Below are 22937 nucleotides of genomic sequence, written 5' to 3'. Positions count from 1 at the left end.
GAAGTCATCAGCATACAAATAGTAGTTGAAACCATAAAAGTGGACAAAACTAGTTAGTGAAAGTTTGTAAAGAATGAAGCAACAATGGCTGCTAGTGATTGCTACAAACAGGATCTACTGATGAATGTTAAAATTAGTAGAGAAAAGTTTAAGAAGAACCAAGGTATTTGCATAAGCTTTCAGTATCTCCTTCCAAGTATTTATTAACTATAAAGGGGGAAAATAGCTTCACAGCAGAGAAACCAAGTTGACATCACCTTAACTAAGGGATCAAAGTTAACATCACCAGTTATAACATATATCACTATGGTATTCCTCCTGATACGATGTGCTGAGAAGGGCACTTCAACTCAGTGGTATTTTTCTGAAAATGCATAACCTCAATATAATCATGAGAAAACATCAGATAAGCCCAAACTGAAGGACATTCTGCAAAATACCTGAGCAGAACTCCTCAAATATATCAAGGTCTTGAAAGATAGGGAGAGGCTAAGGCAACTGTTACAACCAGAGGAGATTAAGTAAGAAGATATGAACGCTGAATGCAATGTTGAATATTGGTCTGGAAACTGAAAGAGAAAAAAAGGACATTAGTGGAAAAACTGGTGAAATTCTAGTAAAGCCTATACCTAAATTAATAGCATATTACCAGTGTTAATTTATTGATTTGGTCATTATATCCTGGTTATGTGGGATGCTAATATTAGAGAAAGCTGGGTGGTAGGTACATAGGAACTACTTTTGCATATCTTCTGTGAGTCTCAAATTACTTTAAACTAAAATGTTGAAAATGTTCATCCCACCCTAAGTCACTGAATAGGAAAAATACAAATATAAACATGAAGATTTCTGCTTGTCATGGTAAAAAAACAGAAACCTCTCTAAAAGTGGTATTTAAAAAGGCTTGCAGGGGCGCTTGGGTGGCTCAATCGGTTGAGCGACCAACTTCGGCTGGGGTCATGATCTCACGGCTACTGGGTTCGAGCACCACGTCGGGCTCTGTGCTGACAGCTCAGAGCCTGGAGCCTGCTTCGGATTCTGTGTCTCTCTATCTCTTTGCCCCTAACCCACTTGCATTCTGTCTCTGTCTCTCTCAAAAATAAATAAACATTAAAAATTTTTTTTTTAAATAAACAAAAAGGCTTGCATTCATACAGTGAACAGTTTTTCTATCCTCAAAACTGAACAGCATGGCTGGGACATAAAAGGCATCAAAACTTTTGTTGAAAAAGAAATGAACCCCTTTTTGAACATTAGGAGTCTGACCAACTACCTCAAAGTCTCAAGAAATGAGATGGATTGAGACCTACCAATTCTCTGAGGTTTTAAACCTTTGGAAGTATAATAAGTTTTTTTTAAATATGAAATTTATTGTCAAATTGCTTTCCATACAACACCCAGTGCTCATCCCAACAAGTGCCCTCCTCAATGCCCATCACCCACTTTCCCCTCCCTCCCACCCCCCCATCAACCCTCAGTTTATTCTCAGTTTTTGAGAGTCTCTTATGGTTTGCCTCCCTCCCTAACTTTTTTTTTCCCTTCCCCTCCCCCATGGTCTTCTGTTAAGTTTCTTAGGATCCACGTAAGAGTGAAAACATGGTATCTTTCTCTGTATGACTTCTTTCACTTAGCATAACACTCTCCAGTTCCATCCACATTGCTACAAAAGGCCATATTTCATTCTTTCTCATTGCCAAGTAGTATTCCATTGTATATATAAACCACACCTTCTTTATGCATTTAGGCTTTTTCCATAATTTGGCTCTTGTTGAAAGCACTGCTATAAACATTGGGGTACAGGTGCCCCTATGCATCAGCACTCCTGTATCCCTTGGATAAATTCCTAGCAGTGCTATTGCTGGGTCATAGGGTAGATCTATTTTTTTATGTTTTGAGGAACCTTCACACTGTTTTCCAGAGTGGCTGCACCAGTTTGCATTCCCACCAAAAGTGCAAGAGGGTTCCCGTTTCTCCACATCCTCTCCAGCATCTATAGTCTCCTGATTTGTTCATTTTGGCCACTCTGACTGGCACGAGGTGATATCTTACTGTGGTTTTGATTTGTATTTCCCTGATGAGGAGTGACGTTGGACATCTTTTCATGTGCCTGTTGGCCATCTGGATGTCTTCTTTAGAGAAGTGTCTATGGAAGTATAAGTTTTTTAAAAATTTAAAACTTTTATATTAAGTTTGAGACACAGTGACAATATATGGAAAAATTATAAGGCAAAAATAGTATAGATTCATAACCAACAATCCATGTTGAACATTAAAAAAATAAAAATTAGGGGCACCTGGGTGGCTCAGTCAGTTAAGTGTCCGACTTCGGCTCAGGTCATGATCTCACAGTTCGTGGGTTCGAGCCCTGCATCAAGCTCTGTGCTGACAGCTCAGAGCCTGGAGTCTGCTTCAGATTCTGTGTCTCCCTCTCTCTCTGACCCTCTCCCACTTGTGCTCTGTCTCTCTGTCTCTAAAAAACATTAAAATTTAAAAAAAATAAAAAATTAAAAGTTACTATAATACGGTAAGTAGAAGCTATACTGTTATTATAAAATTTTTCTTTCATTCTTATCTTTTACATACACTATGCTATAATAAAACAGATATAAAATTTTCTGCTTCCAAGTGGGAACACATTGGTTTACGTTCCAGTATGATATTTGACGATGTAAGTAATAACTGGAGATCAAAGGGGGAAACTATGTTCCAAAATAAAAGCTCAACACAAACCATATATGAAAAAATTTTAAGTTTGTTATATCACAATAATATCTAAGTGATAATTTCACTTCCAAAATGTTCCTGAAGAACTCTCACCATTACCTGGCATAGAGTTTAATCTCTTCCTTATGAATAGTGAGGGATCCCTATGGGGTACCCTATGGTACCCTATGGTATCCCTATGGGGATACTCAGGGCAAGGATAAGAAGGAAGGAAGAGGAGTAATAGATTAATTGCCAGTGGGGCTTGATTTTTCAACCTTAGAATATTTGTGTTTAGTCAGAAAAGGTTTTGCTTGCTTTTGTTTTTGAAAAGTTGTTATTACATGACTCTAGGCTGCTAGAAGGATAATTCAGGGGGAAAATGGAGGAGGTAAAATCAGCCTTCATGGAAAAGATCATTTCTTATTTGGTGATCTTATGAAGAACTAGTTAGGATGGAGCAAGGATTTCTGTCCTGTTCATTCACTGATGTATCCTAATGCCTAGAATGGTGTCTGGAACATAGAACTCAACAAATATTTGTTGAATAAACTTCTGTTTCAATAGAATTGAAATCAGATCATTTTCATTAAGGAGTTAAAGAATGAGGTGACCTGCAAAGATCACTCATTTGACAAGGCTATAGAAAGCCAAGAGATCATTCATCAAATACCTATAAAACAGTTCTTTTGAAACTTTAACATGCATATGTAACACCTGATTCATTAGGTGCTGAGGATGGGACCCGTGATTCTGCACTTCCAACAAGTTACCAGGTGAAGCTAATTCTACTGGTCCTCAGACCCAATTTGAGCAAAGCTACACAAAGATGCTGTTTTCTTAAATAATATTTCCTTACTCCCTTTTATTAGGCTTATTAAATTCTGACTGCCAGGCTCAATGGATGCTCCAATTGGGATCTGACTGCACCATTCCTTTCTTCAAATTCTATGTTGGCTCTAAGGACTTTACTCTGGAATGATTATCCTTCTGTCTCTTCATCTCTTCCCTCCCAGGCTCCTTTCTGACTTCTCTTCCTCCTTCTATCCCTTATATGTTCCTGTTTCCCAGGTTTCTGTCTCAAACCCTCTTCTGTTTGTACCTAATGGAAATCCTTTGTTATCTCTAATTCTACTTGATAGTTTTAGGGTTTCTAGGTATATAGTGGTGTCTAAAAATAGTGTTTTTAGTTTTTCTTTCCAAATATATTTTTGTTTTTTTATAATTGTTGCTTTATATTTTTGGGTTTTTTGGTTCAAGTATAATAAACATACAGTGTTATATTAGTTCAGGTTACAGTATATGATTCAACTTCTATACATTACTCAGTGTGCATCATGATAAGTGTACTCTTAATCTCCTTCACTTCTTTCACCCATCCCTCTCTTCTTTCCAAATATTTATGCCCTAGTTCTTTTAAAAATTTTTTTTAAATAAAAAAATATTTTATTATTTTTTAAGTTATTTTTTTAATGTTTATTTTTGACACAGAGAGAGACAGAGCATGAGCGGGGCAGGGGCAGAGAGAGATGGAGACACAGAATCCAAAGCAGGCTCCAGGCTCTGAGCTGTCAGCACAGAGCCCAACATGGGGCTTGAACTCACAGACCGCGAGATCATGACCTGAGCTGAAGTAGAACTCTCAACCGACTGAGCCACCCAGGCACCCCTATTTTATTATTTTTTAAATGTATTTTTTATTTTGTTTTTTGAGAGAGAGTGTGCAAGCAGGGGAGGAGCAGAGGGAGAAGAAGGAAGAGAATTTCAAGCAGGCTCCATACTCAGTGCAGAGTCTGATGCAGGACTCAATCTCAGGTGAGATCATGGCCTGAGCGGAGATCAAGAGTCAGACACTTAACTGATTAAGCCACCCAGTGCCCCCAAAATGTTAAGATAAATTTCAATATATAATATTGTAATAAAATTCCTATCATAAGAAATAGGGCATGGGGTGCCTGGATGGCTCAGTCAGTTAAGCGTCTGACTCTTGATCTCTGCTCAGGCCATGAACTCATGGTTTGTGAGTTTGAGCCTGCATTGGGCTGTCTGCTGTCAGCAGCTCGCTTTGGATCTTCCGTCCCCGTCTCTCTCTGCCCCTCCTTACTCATGCATTCTCTCTCCAAAATAAATAAACGTTTAAAAAAATGAGGTCTAATCCACAGAAAATTCATCATTTTAAAGTGTACAAGTCAGTGTTTATGTATAAATATATATCCTCATACATGTTAAACACTCAATAAATGATAGAATTTTTAGTAACAAACATTTCTGAAGGCTTAAGTCATCCTACAGTGGCATGGGATTCCTTCTAGATAATAAATCCCCAATAACTAGAAACATTAAGCATCAGTTGGATATCCCCCTTTCAGTGATGTTCTAAATAGTGTTCCTGCTTTGGGGCACCTCGGTGGCTCAGTAGTGGCTGCGTGTCTGACTTTGGCTCAGGTCATGATCTCACGGTTCATGAGTTTGAGCCCGCATGGGCTCTCTGCTGTCAGCACAGAGCCTGGTTTGGAACCTCTCTCTGTCTCCCTCTCACTCTGCCCCTCCCATGCTCACACTTTCTCTGTCAAAAATAAATAAAACATAAAAAAAAAAGAAAAGGTGTTCCTGCTTTGATGGAACATAAATTACTTGTGAGGTCTCTTCTAACACAAAAAACCTACGGGACACTTAGTGGAGTGGAATCACTGCCTGGAGCAATGGCAAGGAAATAGAATGACATGGAATAAAAGGACCCTCTTTTGGCTCAGAAACAGGTGAAAATGATGTTTGATTAAAATTAATGGTGCAACAACCCCTATCAAAATAACACCATCATCCTTCACAGAGCTAGAGCAAACAATCCTAAAACTTGTATGGAACCAGAAAAGACCTCGAATAGCCAAAGCTATTTGCTTTCTTAAAAAGAAGACCAAAGCTGGAAGCAGCACAATTCCAGACTTCAAGATGTGTTATAAAGCTTTAATCATCAAGACAGTATGGTACTGGCACAAGAACAGACACATAGATCAATGAACAGAATAGACAACCCAGAAATGGACCCACAAACATATGGCCAACTAATCTTTGACAAAGCAGGAAAGAATATCCAATAGAAAAAGGAAAGTCTCTTCAGCAAATGGTGCTGGGAAAACTGGACTGTGACCTGCAGAAGAATGAACCTGGACCACTTTCTTATACCATACACAAAAATAAACTCAAAATGGATGAAAGACATAAACCTAAGACAGGAAGCAATCAAAATCTTAGAGAAAATAGGCAACAACTTCTTTGAACTTGGCCACAGCAAATTCTTACTTGACATGTCTCCAGAGGCAAGGGAAACAAAAGCAAAAATGAATTAGTGAGACCTCATCAAGATAAAAAGCTTCTGCACAGCAAAGGAAACAATCAACAAAACTAAAAGGCAACCAACGGAATGGGAGATTTTTGCAAATGATGTATCAAATAAAGAGTTAGTATACAAAACCGATAAAGAACTTATCAAATTCAACACCCAAAAAACAAATAATCCAGTGAAGAAACGGGCAAAATACATGAATAGACACATCTCCAAAGAAGACATCCAGATGGCCAATAGACACATGAAAAAATGCTCAACATGACTCATTATCAGGAAAATACAAATCAAAACCACAACGAGACACCACCTCACACCTGTCAGAGTGGCTAAAATTAACAACTCAGGCAACAACAGATGTTGGTGAGGATGTGGAGTAAGAGGAATCCTTTTGCACTGCTGGTGGGAAAGCCACTCTGGAAAACAATACGGAGGTTCCTCAAAAAATTAAAAATAGAGGGGCGCCTAGGTGGCTCAGGAGGTTAAGTGTCCAACTCTTGGTTTTGGCTCAGGTCATGACTTCACAGTTTATGGGTTCAAGCCCCACATTGGGCTCTATGCTTGTGGCACAGAGCCTGCTTGGGAGCCTCTTTGTCTCCCTCTCTCTCTGTCCCTCCTCCAATCACCCTCTCTCAAAATAAATAAACTTAAAATACTAAAAATACTTTTAAAAAATTAAAAATAGAACTACCCTATGACCCAGCAATTGCACTACTAGGTATTTATCCAAAAGATAGAGAAATGCTGATTCAAAGGGGCACATGCATCCCAATGTTTATAGCATCACTATTGACCATAGCCAAAGTATAGAAAGAGCCCAAATATTCATCAGCAGATGAACGGATCACATACATATATATCTGTATATTTTGTGTGTGTGTGTGTGTGTGTGTGTGTGTGTGTGTATATATATATATATATATATATATATATATATATATAAAATGGAATATTACTTGGCAGTCGAAAAGAAAGAAATCTTGCCATTTGCAACAACGTGGATGGAACTAGAGGATATTATGCTAAGTGAAATAAGTCAGAAAAAGACAAATATCATATGATTTCACTCATATGTGGAATTTAAGATATAAAACATGAATATAAGGAAAGGGAAGCAAAAATAGTACAGAGAGGGAGACAACCCATAGGAAACTCTTAAATACAGAGAACCAACTGAGGGTTGCTGGCAGGGTGTTGGGTGCAGGGAAAGGCTAAAGAGGTAAGGGGCATTAAGGAGGACACTTGTTGGAATGAGCACTGGGTGCTATATGTAAGTGATGAATCACTAAACTCTATTCCTGAAATTATTATTACACTATATGTTAACTAACTTGGATTTAAATTTTAAAAAGGGGGGTGGTCTAGGTCAGTTGAGCATCTTATTTCGGCTCAGGTCATGATCTCATGGTTCATGAGTTCAAGCCCTGTGTTGAGTTCTGTGCTGACAGTTCAGAACCTGGATCCTGCTTCAGATTCTGTGTCTCCCCGTTTCCCTGCCCCTCCCCTGCTTGCACTCTGCCTCTCTCTCTCTCTCTCTCTCTAACACACACACACAAAAATAAATAAACATTAAAAAAATTAGAGAACTATTTCAAAAAATTTTAATGTTGCATAGGAGAAGCAATGTTCATAGAACAGGCAATGAAAAAATAGTTCTCAGTTACACTACAGCTCCTGGGATCTCTTTACCCTCCTACTCCCAGAGGCCTGTACACATCAGGGAGGGAGAGGGTAAAATTAGGACTCTATCAGGAAGTAAAGGTTGCAGGAACAGTGTGGGCTGCAATGACAAAGTAAAAAAAAAAAAAAAAAAAAAAAAAAAAAAAAGTGAGATCGAGGTGCCTGGTGGCTAAATTGGTTAAGTGTCCAACTATTGATTTTGGCTCAGGTCACGATCTCCCAGTTCATGACATCAAGCCCCATGTGGGACTCTGTGCTGACAGGGTGGAGCCTGCTTGGGATTCTCTCTCTGCCCCTCTCCTGCTCACACATGCACCCATGTGCATGTGTATTTTCTCTCTCTCTCTCTCTCTCTCTCTCTCTCTCTCTCTCTCTCTCTCTGTCTCTCTTGCTCTCAAAATAATCATTTATAATTTTTTAAATTTAATTTTAAAAAGAAAAGGAAAAACATGAGATTCAGGGAGCTATGGAAAGAGTAAAAAGCCAAGGACCATGGGCCCCACCTAACTTTATACATTTCAGTATCCCCAAAGTCTCAGAGACAGACCACTAAGCAGTTATCAACAGTATTTATTAGACATTTATACTCAGAATTCTCCATTCCCAACTATTTCTTTCATTAACTTTTGCCAAAGAAATCGAAGCCATCCACTGTCAGCTTTATTTGTCTTCAAAGTTCATCAGTGCCTGCACTGTAAAGAAAAAGACTGTGAGGCTGAAAAGCTAAAAATATTCAGGACATATAAATGTTTGAAAACCCTGCTTTTCCCACACAAATCTTCACTAACCTTTACTTATAGTAAGCCCTATGAGTCTGTACTCTTTGCCATAGATGAATTAATCCAGATTAAAGAAGCTACTTTGCTCCTTCTTCTCCTTTTCCCAGAGAACAAGAGAACAAGAGAACAAGTGGGAAGGCAGGCCTGAGGACAACTTGAAAGAGCAGGATTGATCTTAGGCAACATTTTGAACTAGGCAAAGCCTGTCTTTGACATCCTGCTCTAAATTCCATGTTCCAATGTAATAAATTCCTCTTATTGCCCTTGTGTACCCACCACAAACCCATTCCTCTTCCCTCATTGTTATTTTCACATTGAGTTGATTTCAACTCAATGGTATGAGGAAGGCACCACTAATCCATATCAAATGGTAAAAAATGGCCCCTAACTCTTCCAGTTTTTGTATTTTTAGAAGGAGAATTTATTAACTCAAAATTCATCTCTATGTGGTAAAATTGCAAGGGAGAAATTTAGGGAAAATAATTTTGAGCAAGCAATTTTCTGCTTAAATTAATTCTGCTGTTTAGATAACATACATACTTCTCTCTGCCTGGGCTGACACTAGAACAAGCTGAAAGGAAAAGCCTGTAATTCATAAACCTCTTTTGGGGGTTGGGGAGAGTGGGGTACTTGTGAGCTTTCTGCTCTCTAATCCCCACAGCTATCCAACTTGAGCCTGAGGCCCTACTGCTTAGGTCTGAAACATGCCCTTCAAAGAGAAGAGATGCTTGCAAAAAGGAGTGGACTGCACAAATCGAGCAAGAGCCCACCTTATCCTAATGCCCAACAACTGCATTTAGACACGTTCCTCTTGGGAAACAAGCTGTCAGACCTTATAGGATTTAGATTTTCCCTACTGGAGAAGCAGAGCTCTCAGGTTCTCTCTGGATTCTAAGAAATAAGGACATAAGGATGTGACACACCAAACCAAGGATTTGCCTTTTTAAGTCTGAGGTGGAAATTCAGAGGCTGAAATGCCAAAATAGTGCACACCCTCCTCCTTCTCCCCAGTTATATATGCTACTCCAATGTACTTAACCCCTGGTCCCCATGACTGCCCTAAATCCATACCTGCAAACTCCTGCAACCGTTTACGCTCCTCTAGGTTGTACTGAAGCTTTTCTAGCAACTCAAAATATCGGAAGAGTGAATCTCTAGGCCAAACAACACGATCATCCTGATCCATTTCCATTAACCCAGGCAGATTCTGGTGCACATGAGTCTCCCAGTCCAACTGACCTGGAGGGAGGAATGGTTCTTAAAAACAAATATAGGTCTGTGGAAGTTGGGTAAGAGCTAAAAGATCCTATGGTGTGGGGGGAAAGCAGGGATGAAAGAGTAAACAGGAAGCAAAGAGGGAAAAGAGTACATCCCTAAGAGACCGCTTTTTACAATAAGCAAAGACAGCCACAGTCACACTTATCCAAAGTGAAGCAGAAGTACAGGGGAAATGAAAGAAAGCACAAAGAAAGCAATTAAGACCACAAAGTCAGACTAGTGGAGAAAACTGGGAAGTAGATATAGTGGGAGAGGTCCTATTAAGAATGGCATGTCTCTGGAGAAGTCTGAATTCAAATGGAAGAAACCCTCTGCTTACCAATGGAGTCTAAATATCTGGAGTCAGAAGAAGAGGAGGAATCGAGGGAAGATGAAGACGAGGAGGAAGAATAAGAGGAGGAGGAGGAGGAAGAGGAGGAAGAAGAGGCGGACTTTTTCATTTTTGACAAGGACTCTTTTGTTTTCGATATAGATGCCCTTGAACCCTCTTCATCAGCACTGTGTTTAGACTCTTCTTCAAAAGCTGTTGATAACTCCAAAGATTCCCTTTGTTGACTGGCATCTCTATAAGTGAAAGGAGAAATTTTATTGCTTTAAATACCTTTATGAGATACAGCAAGTTGAATCATTATTCTGGCCTTGGCTCTTGCCATCCCCTAAAGGTGGGATTTAAGGCAATGAAGGCCAAATTGCTCCCAAAATTTGAGCTTGTAAGCACTTCCAACTTCAATTATTCCATGTGGTATATCCCTATTACTGCCCCTCACCACATAGCTTCTGTGCTCCATTTTACTCAGGTTTCTACATTTCACGTCCCACCTTATTTTGCCACATTTTAGCTCCTCACTCTATAGTTCTATGTCTGTTACACCACAACTATAGCTTTGCCCCCTCAATTCTATCTCTTGAGAGGTCCCGAGGTTCAGCTCTTGGCCTTTTTATCTTCCTCATCTACAGTCACTCCTTTAGTGCTCTCTTCTCCTGAGTTTAAATGTCTTCTAAATGTGAATTTAAACCTCTAGTCCAGACTTCACTCCTTGGTCCAGACTTGTATGTACAACTTTTACTCACATATCATCACTTGCAAGTCTAACAGACATCTCAAGTTCAACCCAAACTGAACTCTTTGCCCATCAAACCTCTTCCACTCACAGCCTTCCTCATCTCAGCTAATCCATCCTTCTGGCTGCTCTGGCCAAAACTTTGGAGTCTTTCTTAACACTTCTCTTATACCCCATCCAATCCATCAAGAAATCCTGTTGATTCTACCTTAAAAATGTATCTTTTCTCATTGGTAGCACTCTGGTCTGAGCCATCATCACCTCTTGCCTGGATAGCTTCACAGCCTTCTAACTTGTCACTGCTCCTTCCCTTGTTCTCCTATAGCACATCATCAACACAGCAACCAGAATGATCCTTCTTAAATGTCATTTCATGTCATGGCTCTGCTCCCCATTTCACTTAGAGTCAAAGCCTAAGTCCCTGCAATGGCCCTCACAGCCCTACAGGATCAGGTCTCCGTGATCTCTCTGACCTCATAATCTATCAATATCCCCCCTGGTCACAGTTGTTTCTTTGCTGTTTCTCAAACACACTGGGAATGCTTCTGGCTTAGGGCCTTTGTACTAGCTGTTCTTTCTGCCTATAACATTCTTTTCATAGATATCCACACAGTAATCCCCTCGTCTCCAAGTCTTTGTTCAGTCATTACTTTTTCAATGAGGCCATCATGACTACCTTGTTTAAAATTATAACCCATATGCAACCTCCACTCTATATTCCAATCTCCCTTAACCTATTCTAATTTTATTTTTATTTTTTCACAATGCTTATATTTTAATATAGTAGTCTACTTATTTTATATATTCATTGTTTATTATCTCTTTCCCCCTGCTCATATGTAAGCTCCAAGAGAACAGGCATTATTGTCTATTTTGTTCACTGATATATCCCAAACACCTAATAAATATTCAATAATTATTTCTTGGGGCACCTGGCTGGCTCAGTCAGTAGAGCCCATGACTCTTGATATCAGGGTTGTGAGTTCAAGACACATGTTGGATTCAGAGATTACTTAATAAAAAAAAATGTTTACATCAATAATTATGTCTTGAATGGATGAATGAGTTTCTTATTTCTCCTTCTGCTCTCTTGTCCACTGCTGAACACTCACAGTCTAGAATAAGATCTGTTTCACAGAAGGTACTTGTGTAAGTTTCCTATGGCTGCTGCAACAAATTACTACAAACTTGGTAGCTTAAAATAACAGACATGTATTCTCTCACAATTCTGGAAGCCAGAAGTCTGAAATTAAGGTGTCTGCAGGGCCATACTCCCTCTGGAAGCTCTAGGGGAGAAGGCTCATTGCTTGCTCTAGCTTCTGGCAGTTGCCTGGCATTCACTGGCTTCCTTTGGCTTGTGTTGCATCACTCTGATTTCCATCTCCATCTTCACATCTCCTTCTCCTCTTCTCTTCTGTCTCTTATAAGGGCCCCTGTCACTGCATTTAGGGCCTACCTGGATAATCCAGGATGATCACATCTCAAGATCCTTAACTGCATCTGCAAAGACCCTTTTTCCAAATAAAGTCATGTTCACAGGTTCCAGGGGGTTAGGCCATGGGAATTTCTTTTTGGGGACTACCATTCAACTCACTACAATAAGTAGTTATTGAATAAATGGATTATCTCTCAAAGTCAATCTTTATCTTTGATTTTCTACCCTCTCCCTGCTTGTGTGTCCATCTCAGTTCACACAAACTCTCCTGACCTGGCATCCATTTTGCTAAGGCTTGACCTCAGTGCCTCAGGGGACAGGTTTTGTCTCCTGCAGAGCAAAAAACACAGAACAGTGAAGAGAATTATACTGGTGCAGGAGCATAGTATGGAAAAAAGAAAAGAATTCAGATCATAAAGTGAAGAAAACTGAGGGAGGAGAACAGATTGTAGTAAAAAGGTAAAAATGAATGGGGAAGTCCCAATGGTGAATAAAGAATCAGGCAATGTTCTAGAGGCGGGGAATTCTAACCCTGGGGTAAATCTTCTGTCACAAAGGGAAAAATGGGGTCAAAGCCAAGGAGTAGAAACAGGGAATGAGGTCAGGATACTCTTCAGAACTAAACTTGGGTTTGAAAATGGGAAAGCAGACCTCTGGATAATCTGCCGCTTGAATATGTCAGCTTTATGTTGAACCTCCAAATGTGTCATCTCCTCGTTCAGCTCATTCCTGATATTCTGGAAGTTAGTAACTGCCCGAAAGGGCCATTAGGAGTTGGGAGACAGTGGTGAATAGACCTGAGGAGAGGGCTTGGGTGGGGAGAAACCAAGTGAAATATCCATTCCAGGCCCCAAGCCTTCTTGCTACCTCAGGTTCTCTCTATACATAATTTACCAATTCTAGTTTTCACCCTAATTTATTCCCAACTACCCCTCTCAACCAAGTTTCACCTCTTTTGTGCTTACCCATCATGGCTACTATGATATTTCGAAAGATAATGGAACCAAGTAACAACCAAAGGATGACATAGATGCTGCTGAAGGTACGGCTGACTTCAGGCACCTTCCAGGTATCCTGAAGCAATGCATACCAATGGTCCATGGTGAAGAGGATGAATACTGTCACCAGGGAATTCAGAAGGTCCCTAAAGAAAAAGGAGTTGTGGGTACAGACAGAACAGAGATCTAAATCTCTCAGATATGGTATCTTTCCTACTCTTAAAGCAACATAAGAACATTTCTTTGTAGTTTGCTCTGACTTCAGCTTCTTTTCTATCAATTTTTTTAGCTAATCATTCTTCAGTCAGGGTTGTTTTATTAGGTTTTCCTTTATCATGAATAATCCAAGAATATCTCTCACTATTCCATTAGTGCCTACAACATAGTAGGTGCTCAATAAATAGGTACTGGCTGAATTTTAAAAAATTGAATAAATCACCAACTACATATCTCTTTTGTAACATAGTTTTTCACGGTTCTATGGCCTTCACCTAAAAGATCACTTCAAAATTTGGCAAACATCATTCCTATTTAGTTCTCTGGTATGAAGTGATTCTTAGGTAAACGGACAGATATGTGACATAAACACGTGATCCCAAATAATTAATAATAATGAATATGTCATAAAAGGTCTCAGGAAGGTATATAGATTTTCCTTCTTTCCTTCCTAGTTCTCCATAATACAACTTATTGAAAATATCAGGGCCTAAATAGGATGAATATTTAGGACTTCCCTAACTTAATACTCTTACAAAGCTACCTATTAGCCTGAGACCTAAGAGGTGCTGGCAAGATTGGATTCCGGTTCATACGTAACTATCTCATCTAAATCCAGTTGATTTTCTACTAGCAGTCGGTGTTCTCTAGACAAAGATCTTGTCAGGATTTTACTTTTGAATGTGTATAGGTGTGTGCATGTGTAATGCCCATACTGAGACTTTGGGGTAAAACCAGTGACGTGTTTGAGAGTCATAGTAACAGGTGTTGATCACTTATTGTGTTAAAATCCATTCTAAGTGCAAAGATGCATTACTTTTATTCCTCAGTCTTATGCTATAAGGTAGTGCTACAATTATTCTCATTTTTCAGAAGAGGTAACTGAGACCTAGAAACCAGAGCTTAATCACTAAAATATACTGCTATTTAAAGATGGCTGATGAGGGTATGTTTAAATTTCAAAACCCAGAGCAAACCTGGAACTAGTCACCCTATCCTCAAAATCAGAGCTAATACCACTCTCTATTCTTTTGCTGTCTCTTTCCTTCTCCTTACTATGATCTATTCCAGTTTCTTAAAATAGACTATATTTTTTGTATTACTTACTTTGGACTAGGTTCCCAGTTTCTTGCCCAAATTATCTCCCCCCACCCGGGATTCCCCCAGTCCTGCCTACGAGAAGAACATGTGGTACTCCAGGTCCTGGCGAGTTGAACGGGTGTAGTCCTCAAAGAAGTAGACACCAGTCACAGCAAAAATGTAGAAGAAGATGAGCAGCAACATCAAGAGGAAGGTCATACTCTAGAGGCCATGACCTCAAGTCAGCACTGAGCCAGACTAGGCTGATTCTACCTACAGCAGAGTCAAGCCCACCCTGGCAAACTCCCACCAAAACCCTCACTTCCACTCCCAAGCCCAGTTATCTCTAGCCCACAGCAGCTTTCCCCAGCCCTTTCTCATCCAATGATATTTCATAGGGTCTTTCATTGCCTTCTCTGACACACCCAGACTTGTTTTATGTTAAACTCCCATGTTTACCCACCCTGCCCACTTGGTTTAGCTGCAACACTCAAATCACCTTGAGGGCCCTCACCAGGGCCAAAATAATGACTCGAATTTGACGGAATCGTGCAAAGAGTTTGAGAGATCTTAGCACCCGGCATATCCTTAGCAACTGGAGCCACACAGACTGGCCTGTTACCCCTACCAGCACCACAACCTCAGGAAGCAGGGACTGTAGGAAACACATAGATTATGAGTACAATATACCCCAAAGCACCCATGCACAGTTACCCCTTCTTTATCTCATCTTCTTCATAGTTCCTTGGGCATTATCCCTTGAATAGCATTTTCTGGGGACTGTTTCCTATTCAGACTTCTTGTACTAAATTACTTAAACTCTGCACTTCAATTTGCTCAAACATAAAAAGGGGATTAATATAATGTTTATCTCATTGGGTTGCTGTGGAGCTCAACTGAGAAAATACATGTAAAACACAACAGTGCCTGGCACTTGATAAGTGCTTAGTAACAGGCAGATGTTATTGTTGGGGTTAATGTTGCGGTTTGATTCTGTCTTGCTTCTAATACCAACAACTCCTGCAATGACTGACTTTAGTTTTAGAAAAAAAATCAAAATAATGAAATTCGTCTTGTGATCTAATTAACTTTTCTTGTCATTTTGATTGACCTAGGCTTATTCCTCAACCCACCACACTATTCCTCAGGATACCTATCCTTACCAATATGGTGACAACAAAGTCAAACACATTCCAAGCATTCTTCCAGAAGAGGAAAAAGCTGGATATCCACATAAGAAGGATCTCCAAGATGAAAATAAGCAAGATGAACCAAGCTGCCACCTCCAGACTCAGCTTCAGTGACCACAGTTTGGTATTTGAGGATTCAAGCAATTCTGTGAAAGTAGAGTGAAAGACAAACAAAGGTTAAGGAACTGGGAGGCTGAATAATATAGAATGATCAGATCAGAAACTATCATAAACTATAGTTGTGCCCACTGCTGTTTTATTTTTCATTTTTCTTTTTTTTTTCTTTTTTTTTTTTTTTAGAGAGAGTGTGCAGGTGAGGGAGAAGGGCAGGGTAAGAGAGAGAATCGTAAGCAAGCTCCACACCTCCACACTCAGTGCAGAGGCTGACACAGGGCTCAGTCCCATGACTCTGGGATCATGACGTGAGCCAAAATCAAAAGTTGGACACTCAACCAACTGAGCCACTTTGTTTCTCTTCTTAACACCAATATTTTTTCAACCTGTGAAATATAGGGGAGGTCAGAACTGACCGTGAAAAATAGCTACAACTCATCTCCTGCTGGTATTGATATGTCTAACAGCTGCAAGTCACTACCTTCCCACTCTGGGGTCACAGAAACACCAAGGGATTACTTTTTTCACTACCACCAACACTGTCTGCTATACTGGTACCCCGGTCCCAAACTTCACAAAGAAGCAATGGGTCTTGAGAATAGAATGAAAATGTAGGGCCATGATATGTAAAGTGCTTGGTAAGGGAAGTAGAAACAAGAAGCCAGATCCATAGTGAGTTATAATAAAAAAAATGTTTGAGGGGCACCTGGGTGGCTCAGTTGGTAAAGTGTCTGACTCTTGGTTTCTGCTCAGGTCATGATCTTGAAGTTCGTGAGATCAAGTCCCACATTGGGCTCTGTGCTGGCAGCTCAGAGGCTGCTTGGGATTCTCTCTCTCTCTGCCTTTCCCCCACTCACTCACTCACTCTCTCAAAACAGATAAACATTAAAAAATACTTTACAATAAGAAAATTTTTGGTTCTATATTTGTTAGCTTTTAAAACTTTCCCATTCTTCTCTAAAGCTGATTTTGTTCAGCAAAGCAAATTAAATCCTATACTTTCTCTTTAGAATCCTGTTTGCTAATTGCTATACTTCAACATCACCTTTATCTTTCAGCCCTCTATTTTTTTTATGTATTTAATAGATGTATACCATGCTGTAGGAAAAAAAAAACACAATGAAATAAAAATGGGCTTAAAAGCTAAATAATAATTTGGGAGGTGCATGGGTGGCTCAGTTGGTTAAGTGTCTGACTCTGATTTTGGTCTAGGTCATGATCTCATGGTTCATGAGTTCGAGCCCTACATTGGGCTCTGCAATGACAGTGGGGAGCCTGCTTGGGAGTCTCTCTCTCACTTTCTCTCTCTGCCCCTCCCCCACTTGCATGCACATGCTCTCTCCCTCTCAAAATAATAAACTTAAAAAAAAAAGCTAAATAATAATTTGATACATTTCCCTTTGAAATGGAACAATCTAAGAGCCTCCAAATGCACTATGACTGATATCATGGCTGTTAATGGAGATTAGAAGAACATACTTAGTCACTCTGAACAACATAAACTGCTGTGTAGATTTTGACACTTAAACAACTTGAAATTGCTACTGTTTTTTTGTCTGGTTATATCTATAATATTAAATTTAAAAACATATAATACATAAAATATATTTCATTCCCATGCCAAAATAACTGATATGGCTTAGTCAGTTAAGCATCCAACTTCAACTTTGGCTTAGGTCATGATCTCATGGTTTGGGAATTTTAGCCCCCCATTCGGCTCTCTGCTATCAGCACAGAGTCTGCTTCAGACACCCTGTCCCCCTCTCTCCACCTCACCCCTGCTCACTCTTGCTTTCAAAAATAAATACAAACATTAAAAATTTTTAAAAATAACTAAATGAATTCATTTGTGGACAAATCATGTGTTTTATTAAAAATTTTTTTAAAATGTTTACTTGTTTTGAGAGGGAGAGAGAGAGAGAGAGCACAAGTTGGGGAGGAGCAGAGAAAGAGGAAGAGAGAGAAAATTCCAAGCAGGCTCCACACTGTCAGCAAAGAGCCCAATGAGGGGCTCGAGCTCATGAACACATGAGATCATGACCTGACCTGAAACCACGAGTCAGATGCTTAACCAACTGAGACACCCAGGGGCCCCTTATATATTTTCTTTAAAAAATGATGGGGGCAGGAAAGAAAAAAGATTTGGCTCATTATATCCACAATGAAGCAAGGAACACTAATGCTATATAAAGTTTTTGATCAGATGAATGCAGTTTATAGAAACTGATGAAGATCATGTTGAGATAAACTTGCAGAATTATTCTTATATATAGTACAAGATATCTCTAGAACTTCAAACTCAATGTAAGACATTATAATGACATTATACACAAATTTTTTTTGTTAGAAATAGACTATTCACACTTGCAATGTGTTATTTTCAGAAAACGGATTGCAAATGAGTCAAATCTTCTTACTTTTCTCCCTCTCATCATTTGGAAACAAAATGTGAAAATTAAAAAAATAAGCCAAATTGATGTTTAAAATGAAAAGTAGAATTACCAATATCACTGTGAAAGTAGATTTTTTTCTAATTTTTACACCCTAATTTGTAATTAAATTTACACCTACACCTTAACATGTACTTAACATATAATACATAATTATTATTATGCAATTAATATAATGAAATATGTCAAGTATATCTCAATTTTTAAAAAGGAACAAAAAATTACATTTAAAAACATAATATGTAAAATAAACATATTTGATTCAGGACCAAACACTATATAATGACCTTTAAAAATTCATTTATGAAGAAATCATACATTTACTTTAAAAACAGCACGAATCACTTATAAAATGGCAAAAGTGAAAATAAGCTAACATAATTTTTTAAATTATATAATATACATTAAAATACAATATTGAATAATATGCTAGTCTAAAGCATTATTTTTACTTCAACTTCCTTTTTTTTTTAAGTTTTTACTTTTGAGAGCTTATACACATGAGCTGGAGAGTGGCAGACACAGAATCCAAAACAGGCTCCAGGCCCCAAGCAGTCAGCACAGAGCCAAACACAGGGCTCAAACTCATGAACCACGAGACAATGACCTGAGCTGAAGTCAGATGCTTAACCAACCGACCGAGCCACCCAGGTGCCCCAATTTGCATGTGATAAAAAGAAGCAAGTTGAGGGGCGCCTGGGTGGCTCAGTCAGTTAGGCGCCTGACTTCAGCTCAGGTCATCATCTCACGGTTTGTGAGTTTGCTCATGGTTCTTGAGTTTGAGCCCTGGGTCAGGCTCTGTGCTGACAGCTTGGAGCTTGGAGCCTGTTTCAGATTCTGTGTCTCCCTCTCTCTCTGCCCCTCCCTCGTTCATGATTTCAAAAATAAGAAATAAATATTAAAAAAAGTTTTTACATCACATACAAATAATGGAATGATTAAAAGTCCTAGGGAGATTTTCAAGTTTATAGCTAACTGGGAGACAAAATCACAAGACAAAAAAGATTGGGGAGCTTTCATCTAGAGAACTGCTTGTTAATTATGATTTTTTCCCCCATCTGTAACAACATTCTCTGTGATCTGGAAAAAAATTTTTTAAAGCCTAAACAATCTTAACGTTTATCATATGAATTAGCCTGTTCAAAGAAATCTGTTAGTCACAAATTCTTTCCCTTTGCAAAATCCCTCCTGCCTTTCTATCATGAGAATGTACTTAATACAATTTTCCTGAACTTGTCAGGTAATTCCCACTCAGGCAACCTACCTATCCTATGGCACAGTGATCATGTTTCATATCCAGCTGTTTTACCAACTAGAACGGTATTCTATTTTGATTTGTCCATTAGATCTAGGAAATCCTGTACATTTATTGCTGTTTACTTTATTCCAAGGCTTAAGACTACATCCCTAACCCCTCAAGGCAAATACATGCCAGTTATTGTAAAAGAAATTGGAAATGTGGGTGACTTAGTTCAAAATTCTTACCACAATGGGGAGAAAATAAAATACTTCAAAGTATATAGTATACTGTAGTGGATCAATGACATCAAGTATTGTATATTTAAATATCTTTGACCTGATTGCATTAAAATACTTAAAAATTTTTTTTAAATATCTATTTTTTTTTTTTTTTTTTGAGAGAGCAAGAGACACAAAGCATGAGCAGCAGAGGAGCACAGAGAGGAGGAGACAGAATCAGAAGCAGGCTCCAGGCTTTGAGCGGTCAGCATAGAGCCTGATGTAGGGCTCAAATTCACTAACCTCAAGATCATGACCTGAGCTGAAGTCGGATGCTCAACCGACTGAGCCACCCAGGTGCCCCTACATTAAAGGATTTTTATTTTTTATTTATTTAAAAAAAAATTTTTTTTTAACGTTTATTTATTTTTGAGACAGAGAGAGACAGAGCATGAACGGGGGAGGGTCAGAGAGAGGGAGACACAGAATCCGAAACAGGCTCCAGGCTCCGAGCTGTCAGCACAGAGCCTGATGCGGGGCTTGAACTTACTGACCGTGAGATCATAACCTGAGCCGAAGTTGGCCGCTCAACCGACTGAGCCACCCAGGCGCCCCCATTAAAGGATTTTTAAATGGGAAAGTTCCTCAAAACAGTGAGGATGAAACAAGGAAGTAAGTACTGTCCTTTTCATTTCTGAGCAATCTGTTTGAGGTGATAATCAAATGAGCTCACTGATTTTCCAGATGTTCTTTTACTTCTAATACATTTCATATAATTTAGGACTGATTTTAGAGTCATTTACTCTTAAGTCATGTTTCGGCCCATCCAATATTTTAGTTGTGTCTAACTTTACACACTTTGTGAGCTTTCTTATTTGTACTTAATATTTGACATACTTGTAAAAAATGTAAATGTGATATCAGTTACTGACAGGCACCAACCAATACCTCTAATACAAAAGGCTAATTCAAACAAATATTAAACTAAACTGACACAAGAAATATAACTGGTCTTCCCATCTTCGGTTTCGTGTAACTCTATTATATTCTTCAGTGTCTAGCTTGCTTTGTATCTACCATACTCTTTGAAAGCCCTCCAAATGTTTCCAGGTCTTAACAGTTGCACAAATCATACTCCAGGAGACTCAATATAGGTGTCCTTATCACAATTCAAGTAACATTGAGAAATGAAAAATGATCAATTTATAGGAAAAATGACTCATAGCCACTTCCTCTTTCATTTAATGTCAGTTCTCACCTATTTCAACCATCAGTACGATTGTATTCAAAAAGATGAGAAAGATGATGAAGTTTGTGAAGAGAGGGCCTGTTTTCTCTTAAGGAAACATCCAGAGTGGAATTCTTTTTTATACAGGTGAAATAATAAGGGTAAGAATAGAACCAGTGAGGATGAGAAGAAAATGGAGTTTGGAAAAGGGAAAGTCAGTCATCGGGCAGATGATGAGGCAAGAGAGACAGTAAAGGCATGGGATAAAAGTGAGGGGCATGAAAAGATACACTCAAGGACCCATCCAGCCCACAAGGAAAGAGGTGGCCTCTGACTGTAGCGCACATGAAGCCTGCTCATCAGTCTCCGGGCACGTGTAATACGTTCTACATGTCGAGGCTTTATGGAGAAGCGCACAAGCTGGTGTTGATCTCCCAACATAAGCTTCTTCTGACCGGAAGGATCTATACCAAAAAATAAAGGGCACAGTGGATAAACATAAAGAGAAGTCTCTGGGTGATACGGAGAGCAGGTAGGACTGGGGCAGGAATACTGGTTACATAACGGGTCCTGTAATGCAGGGGATTGCCTTGCTGTTCTTACAGCAACTGACATTAGTTTGGAGTAAGAGCTAATACATTGCTTATGACCAACACCGTCAATGCCCAAGAGAAAAGGCACAGATTCAACCCTCAAAGTTTTCAGGGTCTTTGGTAGAAACTTCCAAATCAGCCAGAGCTAATAGTTATCCTAGGCCTAAAAGTGAGCAACATGGGTCCTATCTCCTGGGTTCAAAGAGCTTTACTTATAAAGCCCTTAATTTATCAAGTTTGGTATCATTTACAAACTAGCAACCAAACCAATCGTCCCTGCATTTTTCATCCTTAAAATTGTCTTTCTGCTTCCTACTCTTTTGAGGGTGTGAAGGGGAGTTTTAAATTTATGCTAGTTAAGAAACAGAATGCTGACCAAGTATCTCTCGGATAGTGTGTCGTGGCACAGCTTGGCTCAAGCCTTGCAGATGCTCGATGAGAGAGAAAGTATCAATGAGACGTGAACGTATGGCATCAGCTCGGGGCAGTTGCATGTGTCCTGCTGGGTGACTGGTGGCCATGTCTGTTAAAATAAAGGAAAAACCAAGAGTCATTTCATTATTGGAGTTGCAGCAAAGATTAGAAGTTTCCTTCCCCTTCTCCCACCTTCTTTGCCCTTAAGAAGTCAAACACGTTGTACCAAGACTCAAGGTTTTTTTTTTTTAAACAAAAGGAGCTGAGAGTCCTAATAGAGACATTGCACGGTAGACCAAGTGGCCAGGCACCTTTACTTGTGTCACATCGTTTCTCATTAAGAGTAGCAGCCACAGGCAAGGAGTCCCAGGGTTGGACAGAGGAAATCGGAGCACCACCCGGACCTGAGGTAATCAGGCAATGCAATGTGGTGAGGCAGTGAGGGACTTAGGGCTGCCTCCGAAAGACAAACCAAGAGGAATTGGACAAGTTGCAGCAGCCTGACATTACGAAAATGTGTTCCGTCCCAAGTGTGTTCCTCGGATGCCAGCTCCATCTGTCAATACCCGCTTCTGGGCCTCACCTCAGCCCAGGCTCTTTTCCGCCCACTCAGCTCTGACTTCACGTCTCCGCCTCCCGCAACCTCTGAACTCGGCTCTCCCCACGCAAGACGAGCTCAGGGTCGGTTCCCAGCCCTGCAGCGCCCCATTTCCAGCTCGGCCCTGCCCCGCCCCACTCTACCCCACTTGCTCCCTAAGGTCTGGCTCGCCGCGGGCCCAACCCCAGGCCCAGGCCCAGCCCCCGGACCCCGGCCCCCAGCCCAGGCCCCCGGCCAGCCCGGTCAGCCCGGGAACCCGCCGCCTCAGCCCCGCCCCGCGCTCCGGCCACTCGGCGGTTACCAGCTGGTCCCGCCCGCC

General features: G+C 39.9%; 1 protein-coding gene across 1 annotated transcript; it reads right to left on the bottom strand.

Annotated features, from left to right (window-relative positions):
- Positions 1-8280: 8280 nt before the first annotated feature.
- CATSPER2 (cation channel sperm associated 2) lies at positions 8281-22862 on the bottom strand. Its single transcript, XM_042942182.1, has 13 exons — positions 22604-22862; positions 21983-22129; positions 21304-21477; positions 21044-21112; positions 15737-15909; positions 15073-15228; positions 14671-14795; positions 13245-13423; positions 12931-13030; positions 12553-12609; positions 10103-10347; positions 9577-9744; positions 8281-8418 (listed from the first exon to the last, which is right to left on the bottom strand). The coding sequence occupies exons 2-13, from the start codon at positions 22125-22127 to the stop codon at positions 8387-8389; spliced, it is 1623 nt and encodes a 540-aa protein (XP_042798116.1). The 5' UTR covers positions 22128-22129; positions 22604-22862; the 3' UTR covers positions 8281-8386.
- Between the last annotated feature and the right edge of the window lie 75 nt (positions 22863-22937).

The sequence above is a fragment of the Panthera leo genome, chromosome B3, assembly GCF_018350215.1.
Source record: "Panthera leo isolate Ple1 chromosome B3, P.leo_Ple1_pat1.1, whole genome shotgun sequence".
In the NCBI taxonomy this organism is placed as follows: Eukaryota; Metazoa; Chordata; class Mammalia; order Carnivora; family Felidae; genus Panthera; species Panthera leo.
The sequence above is the reverse complement of the archived record's forward strand: the minus strand, read 5'-3'. Positions and strand labels throughout refer to the sequence as shown.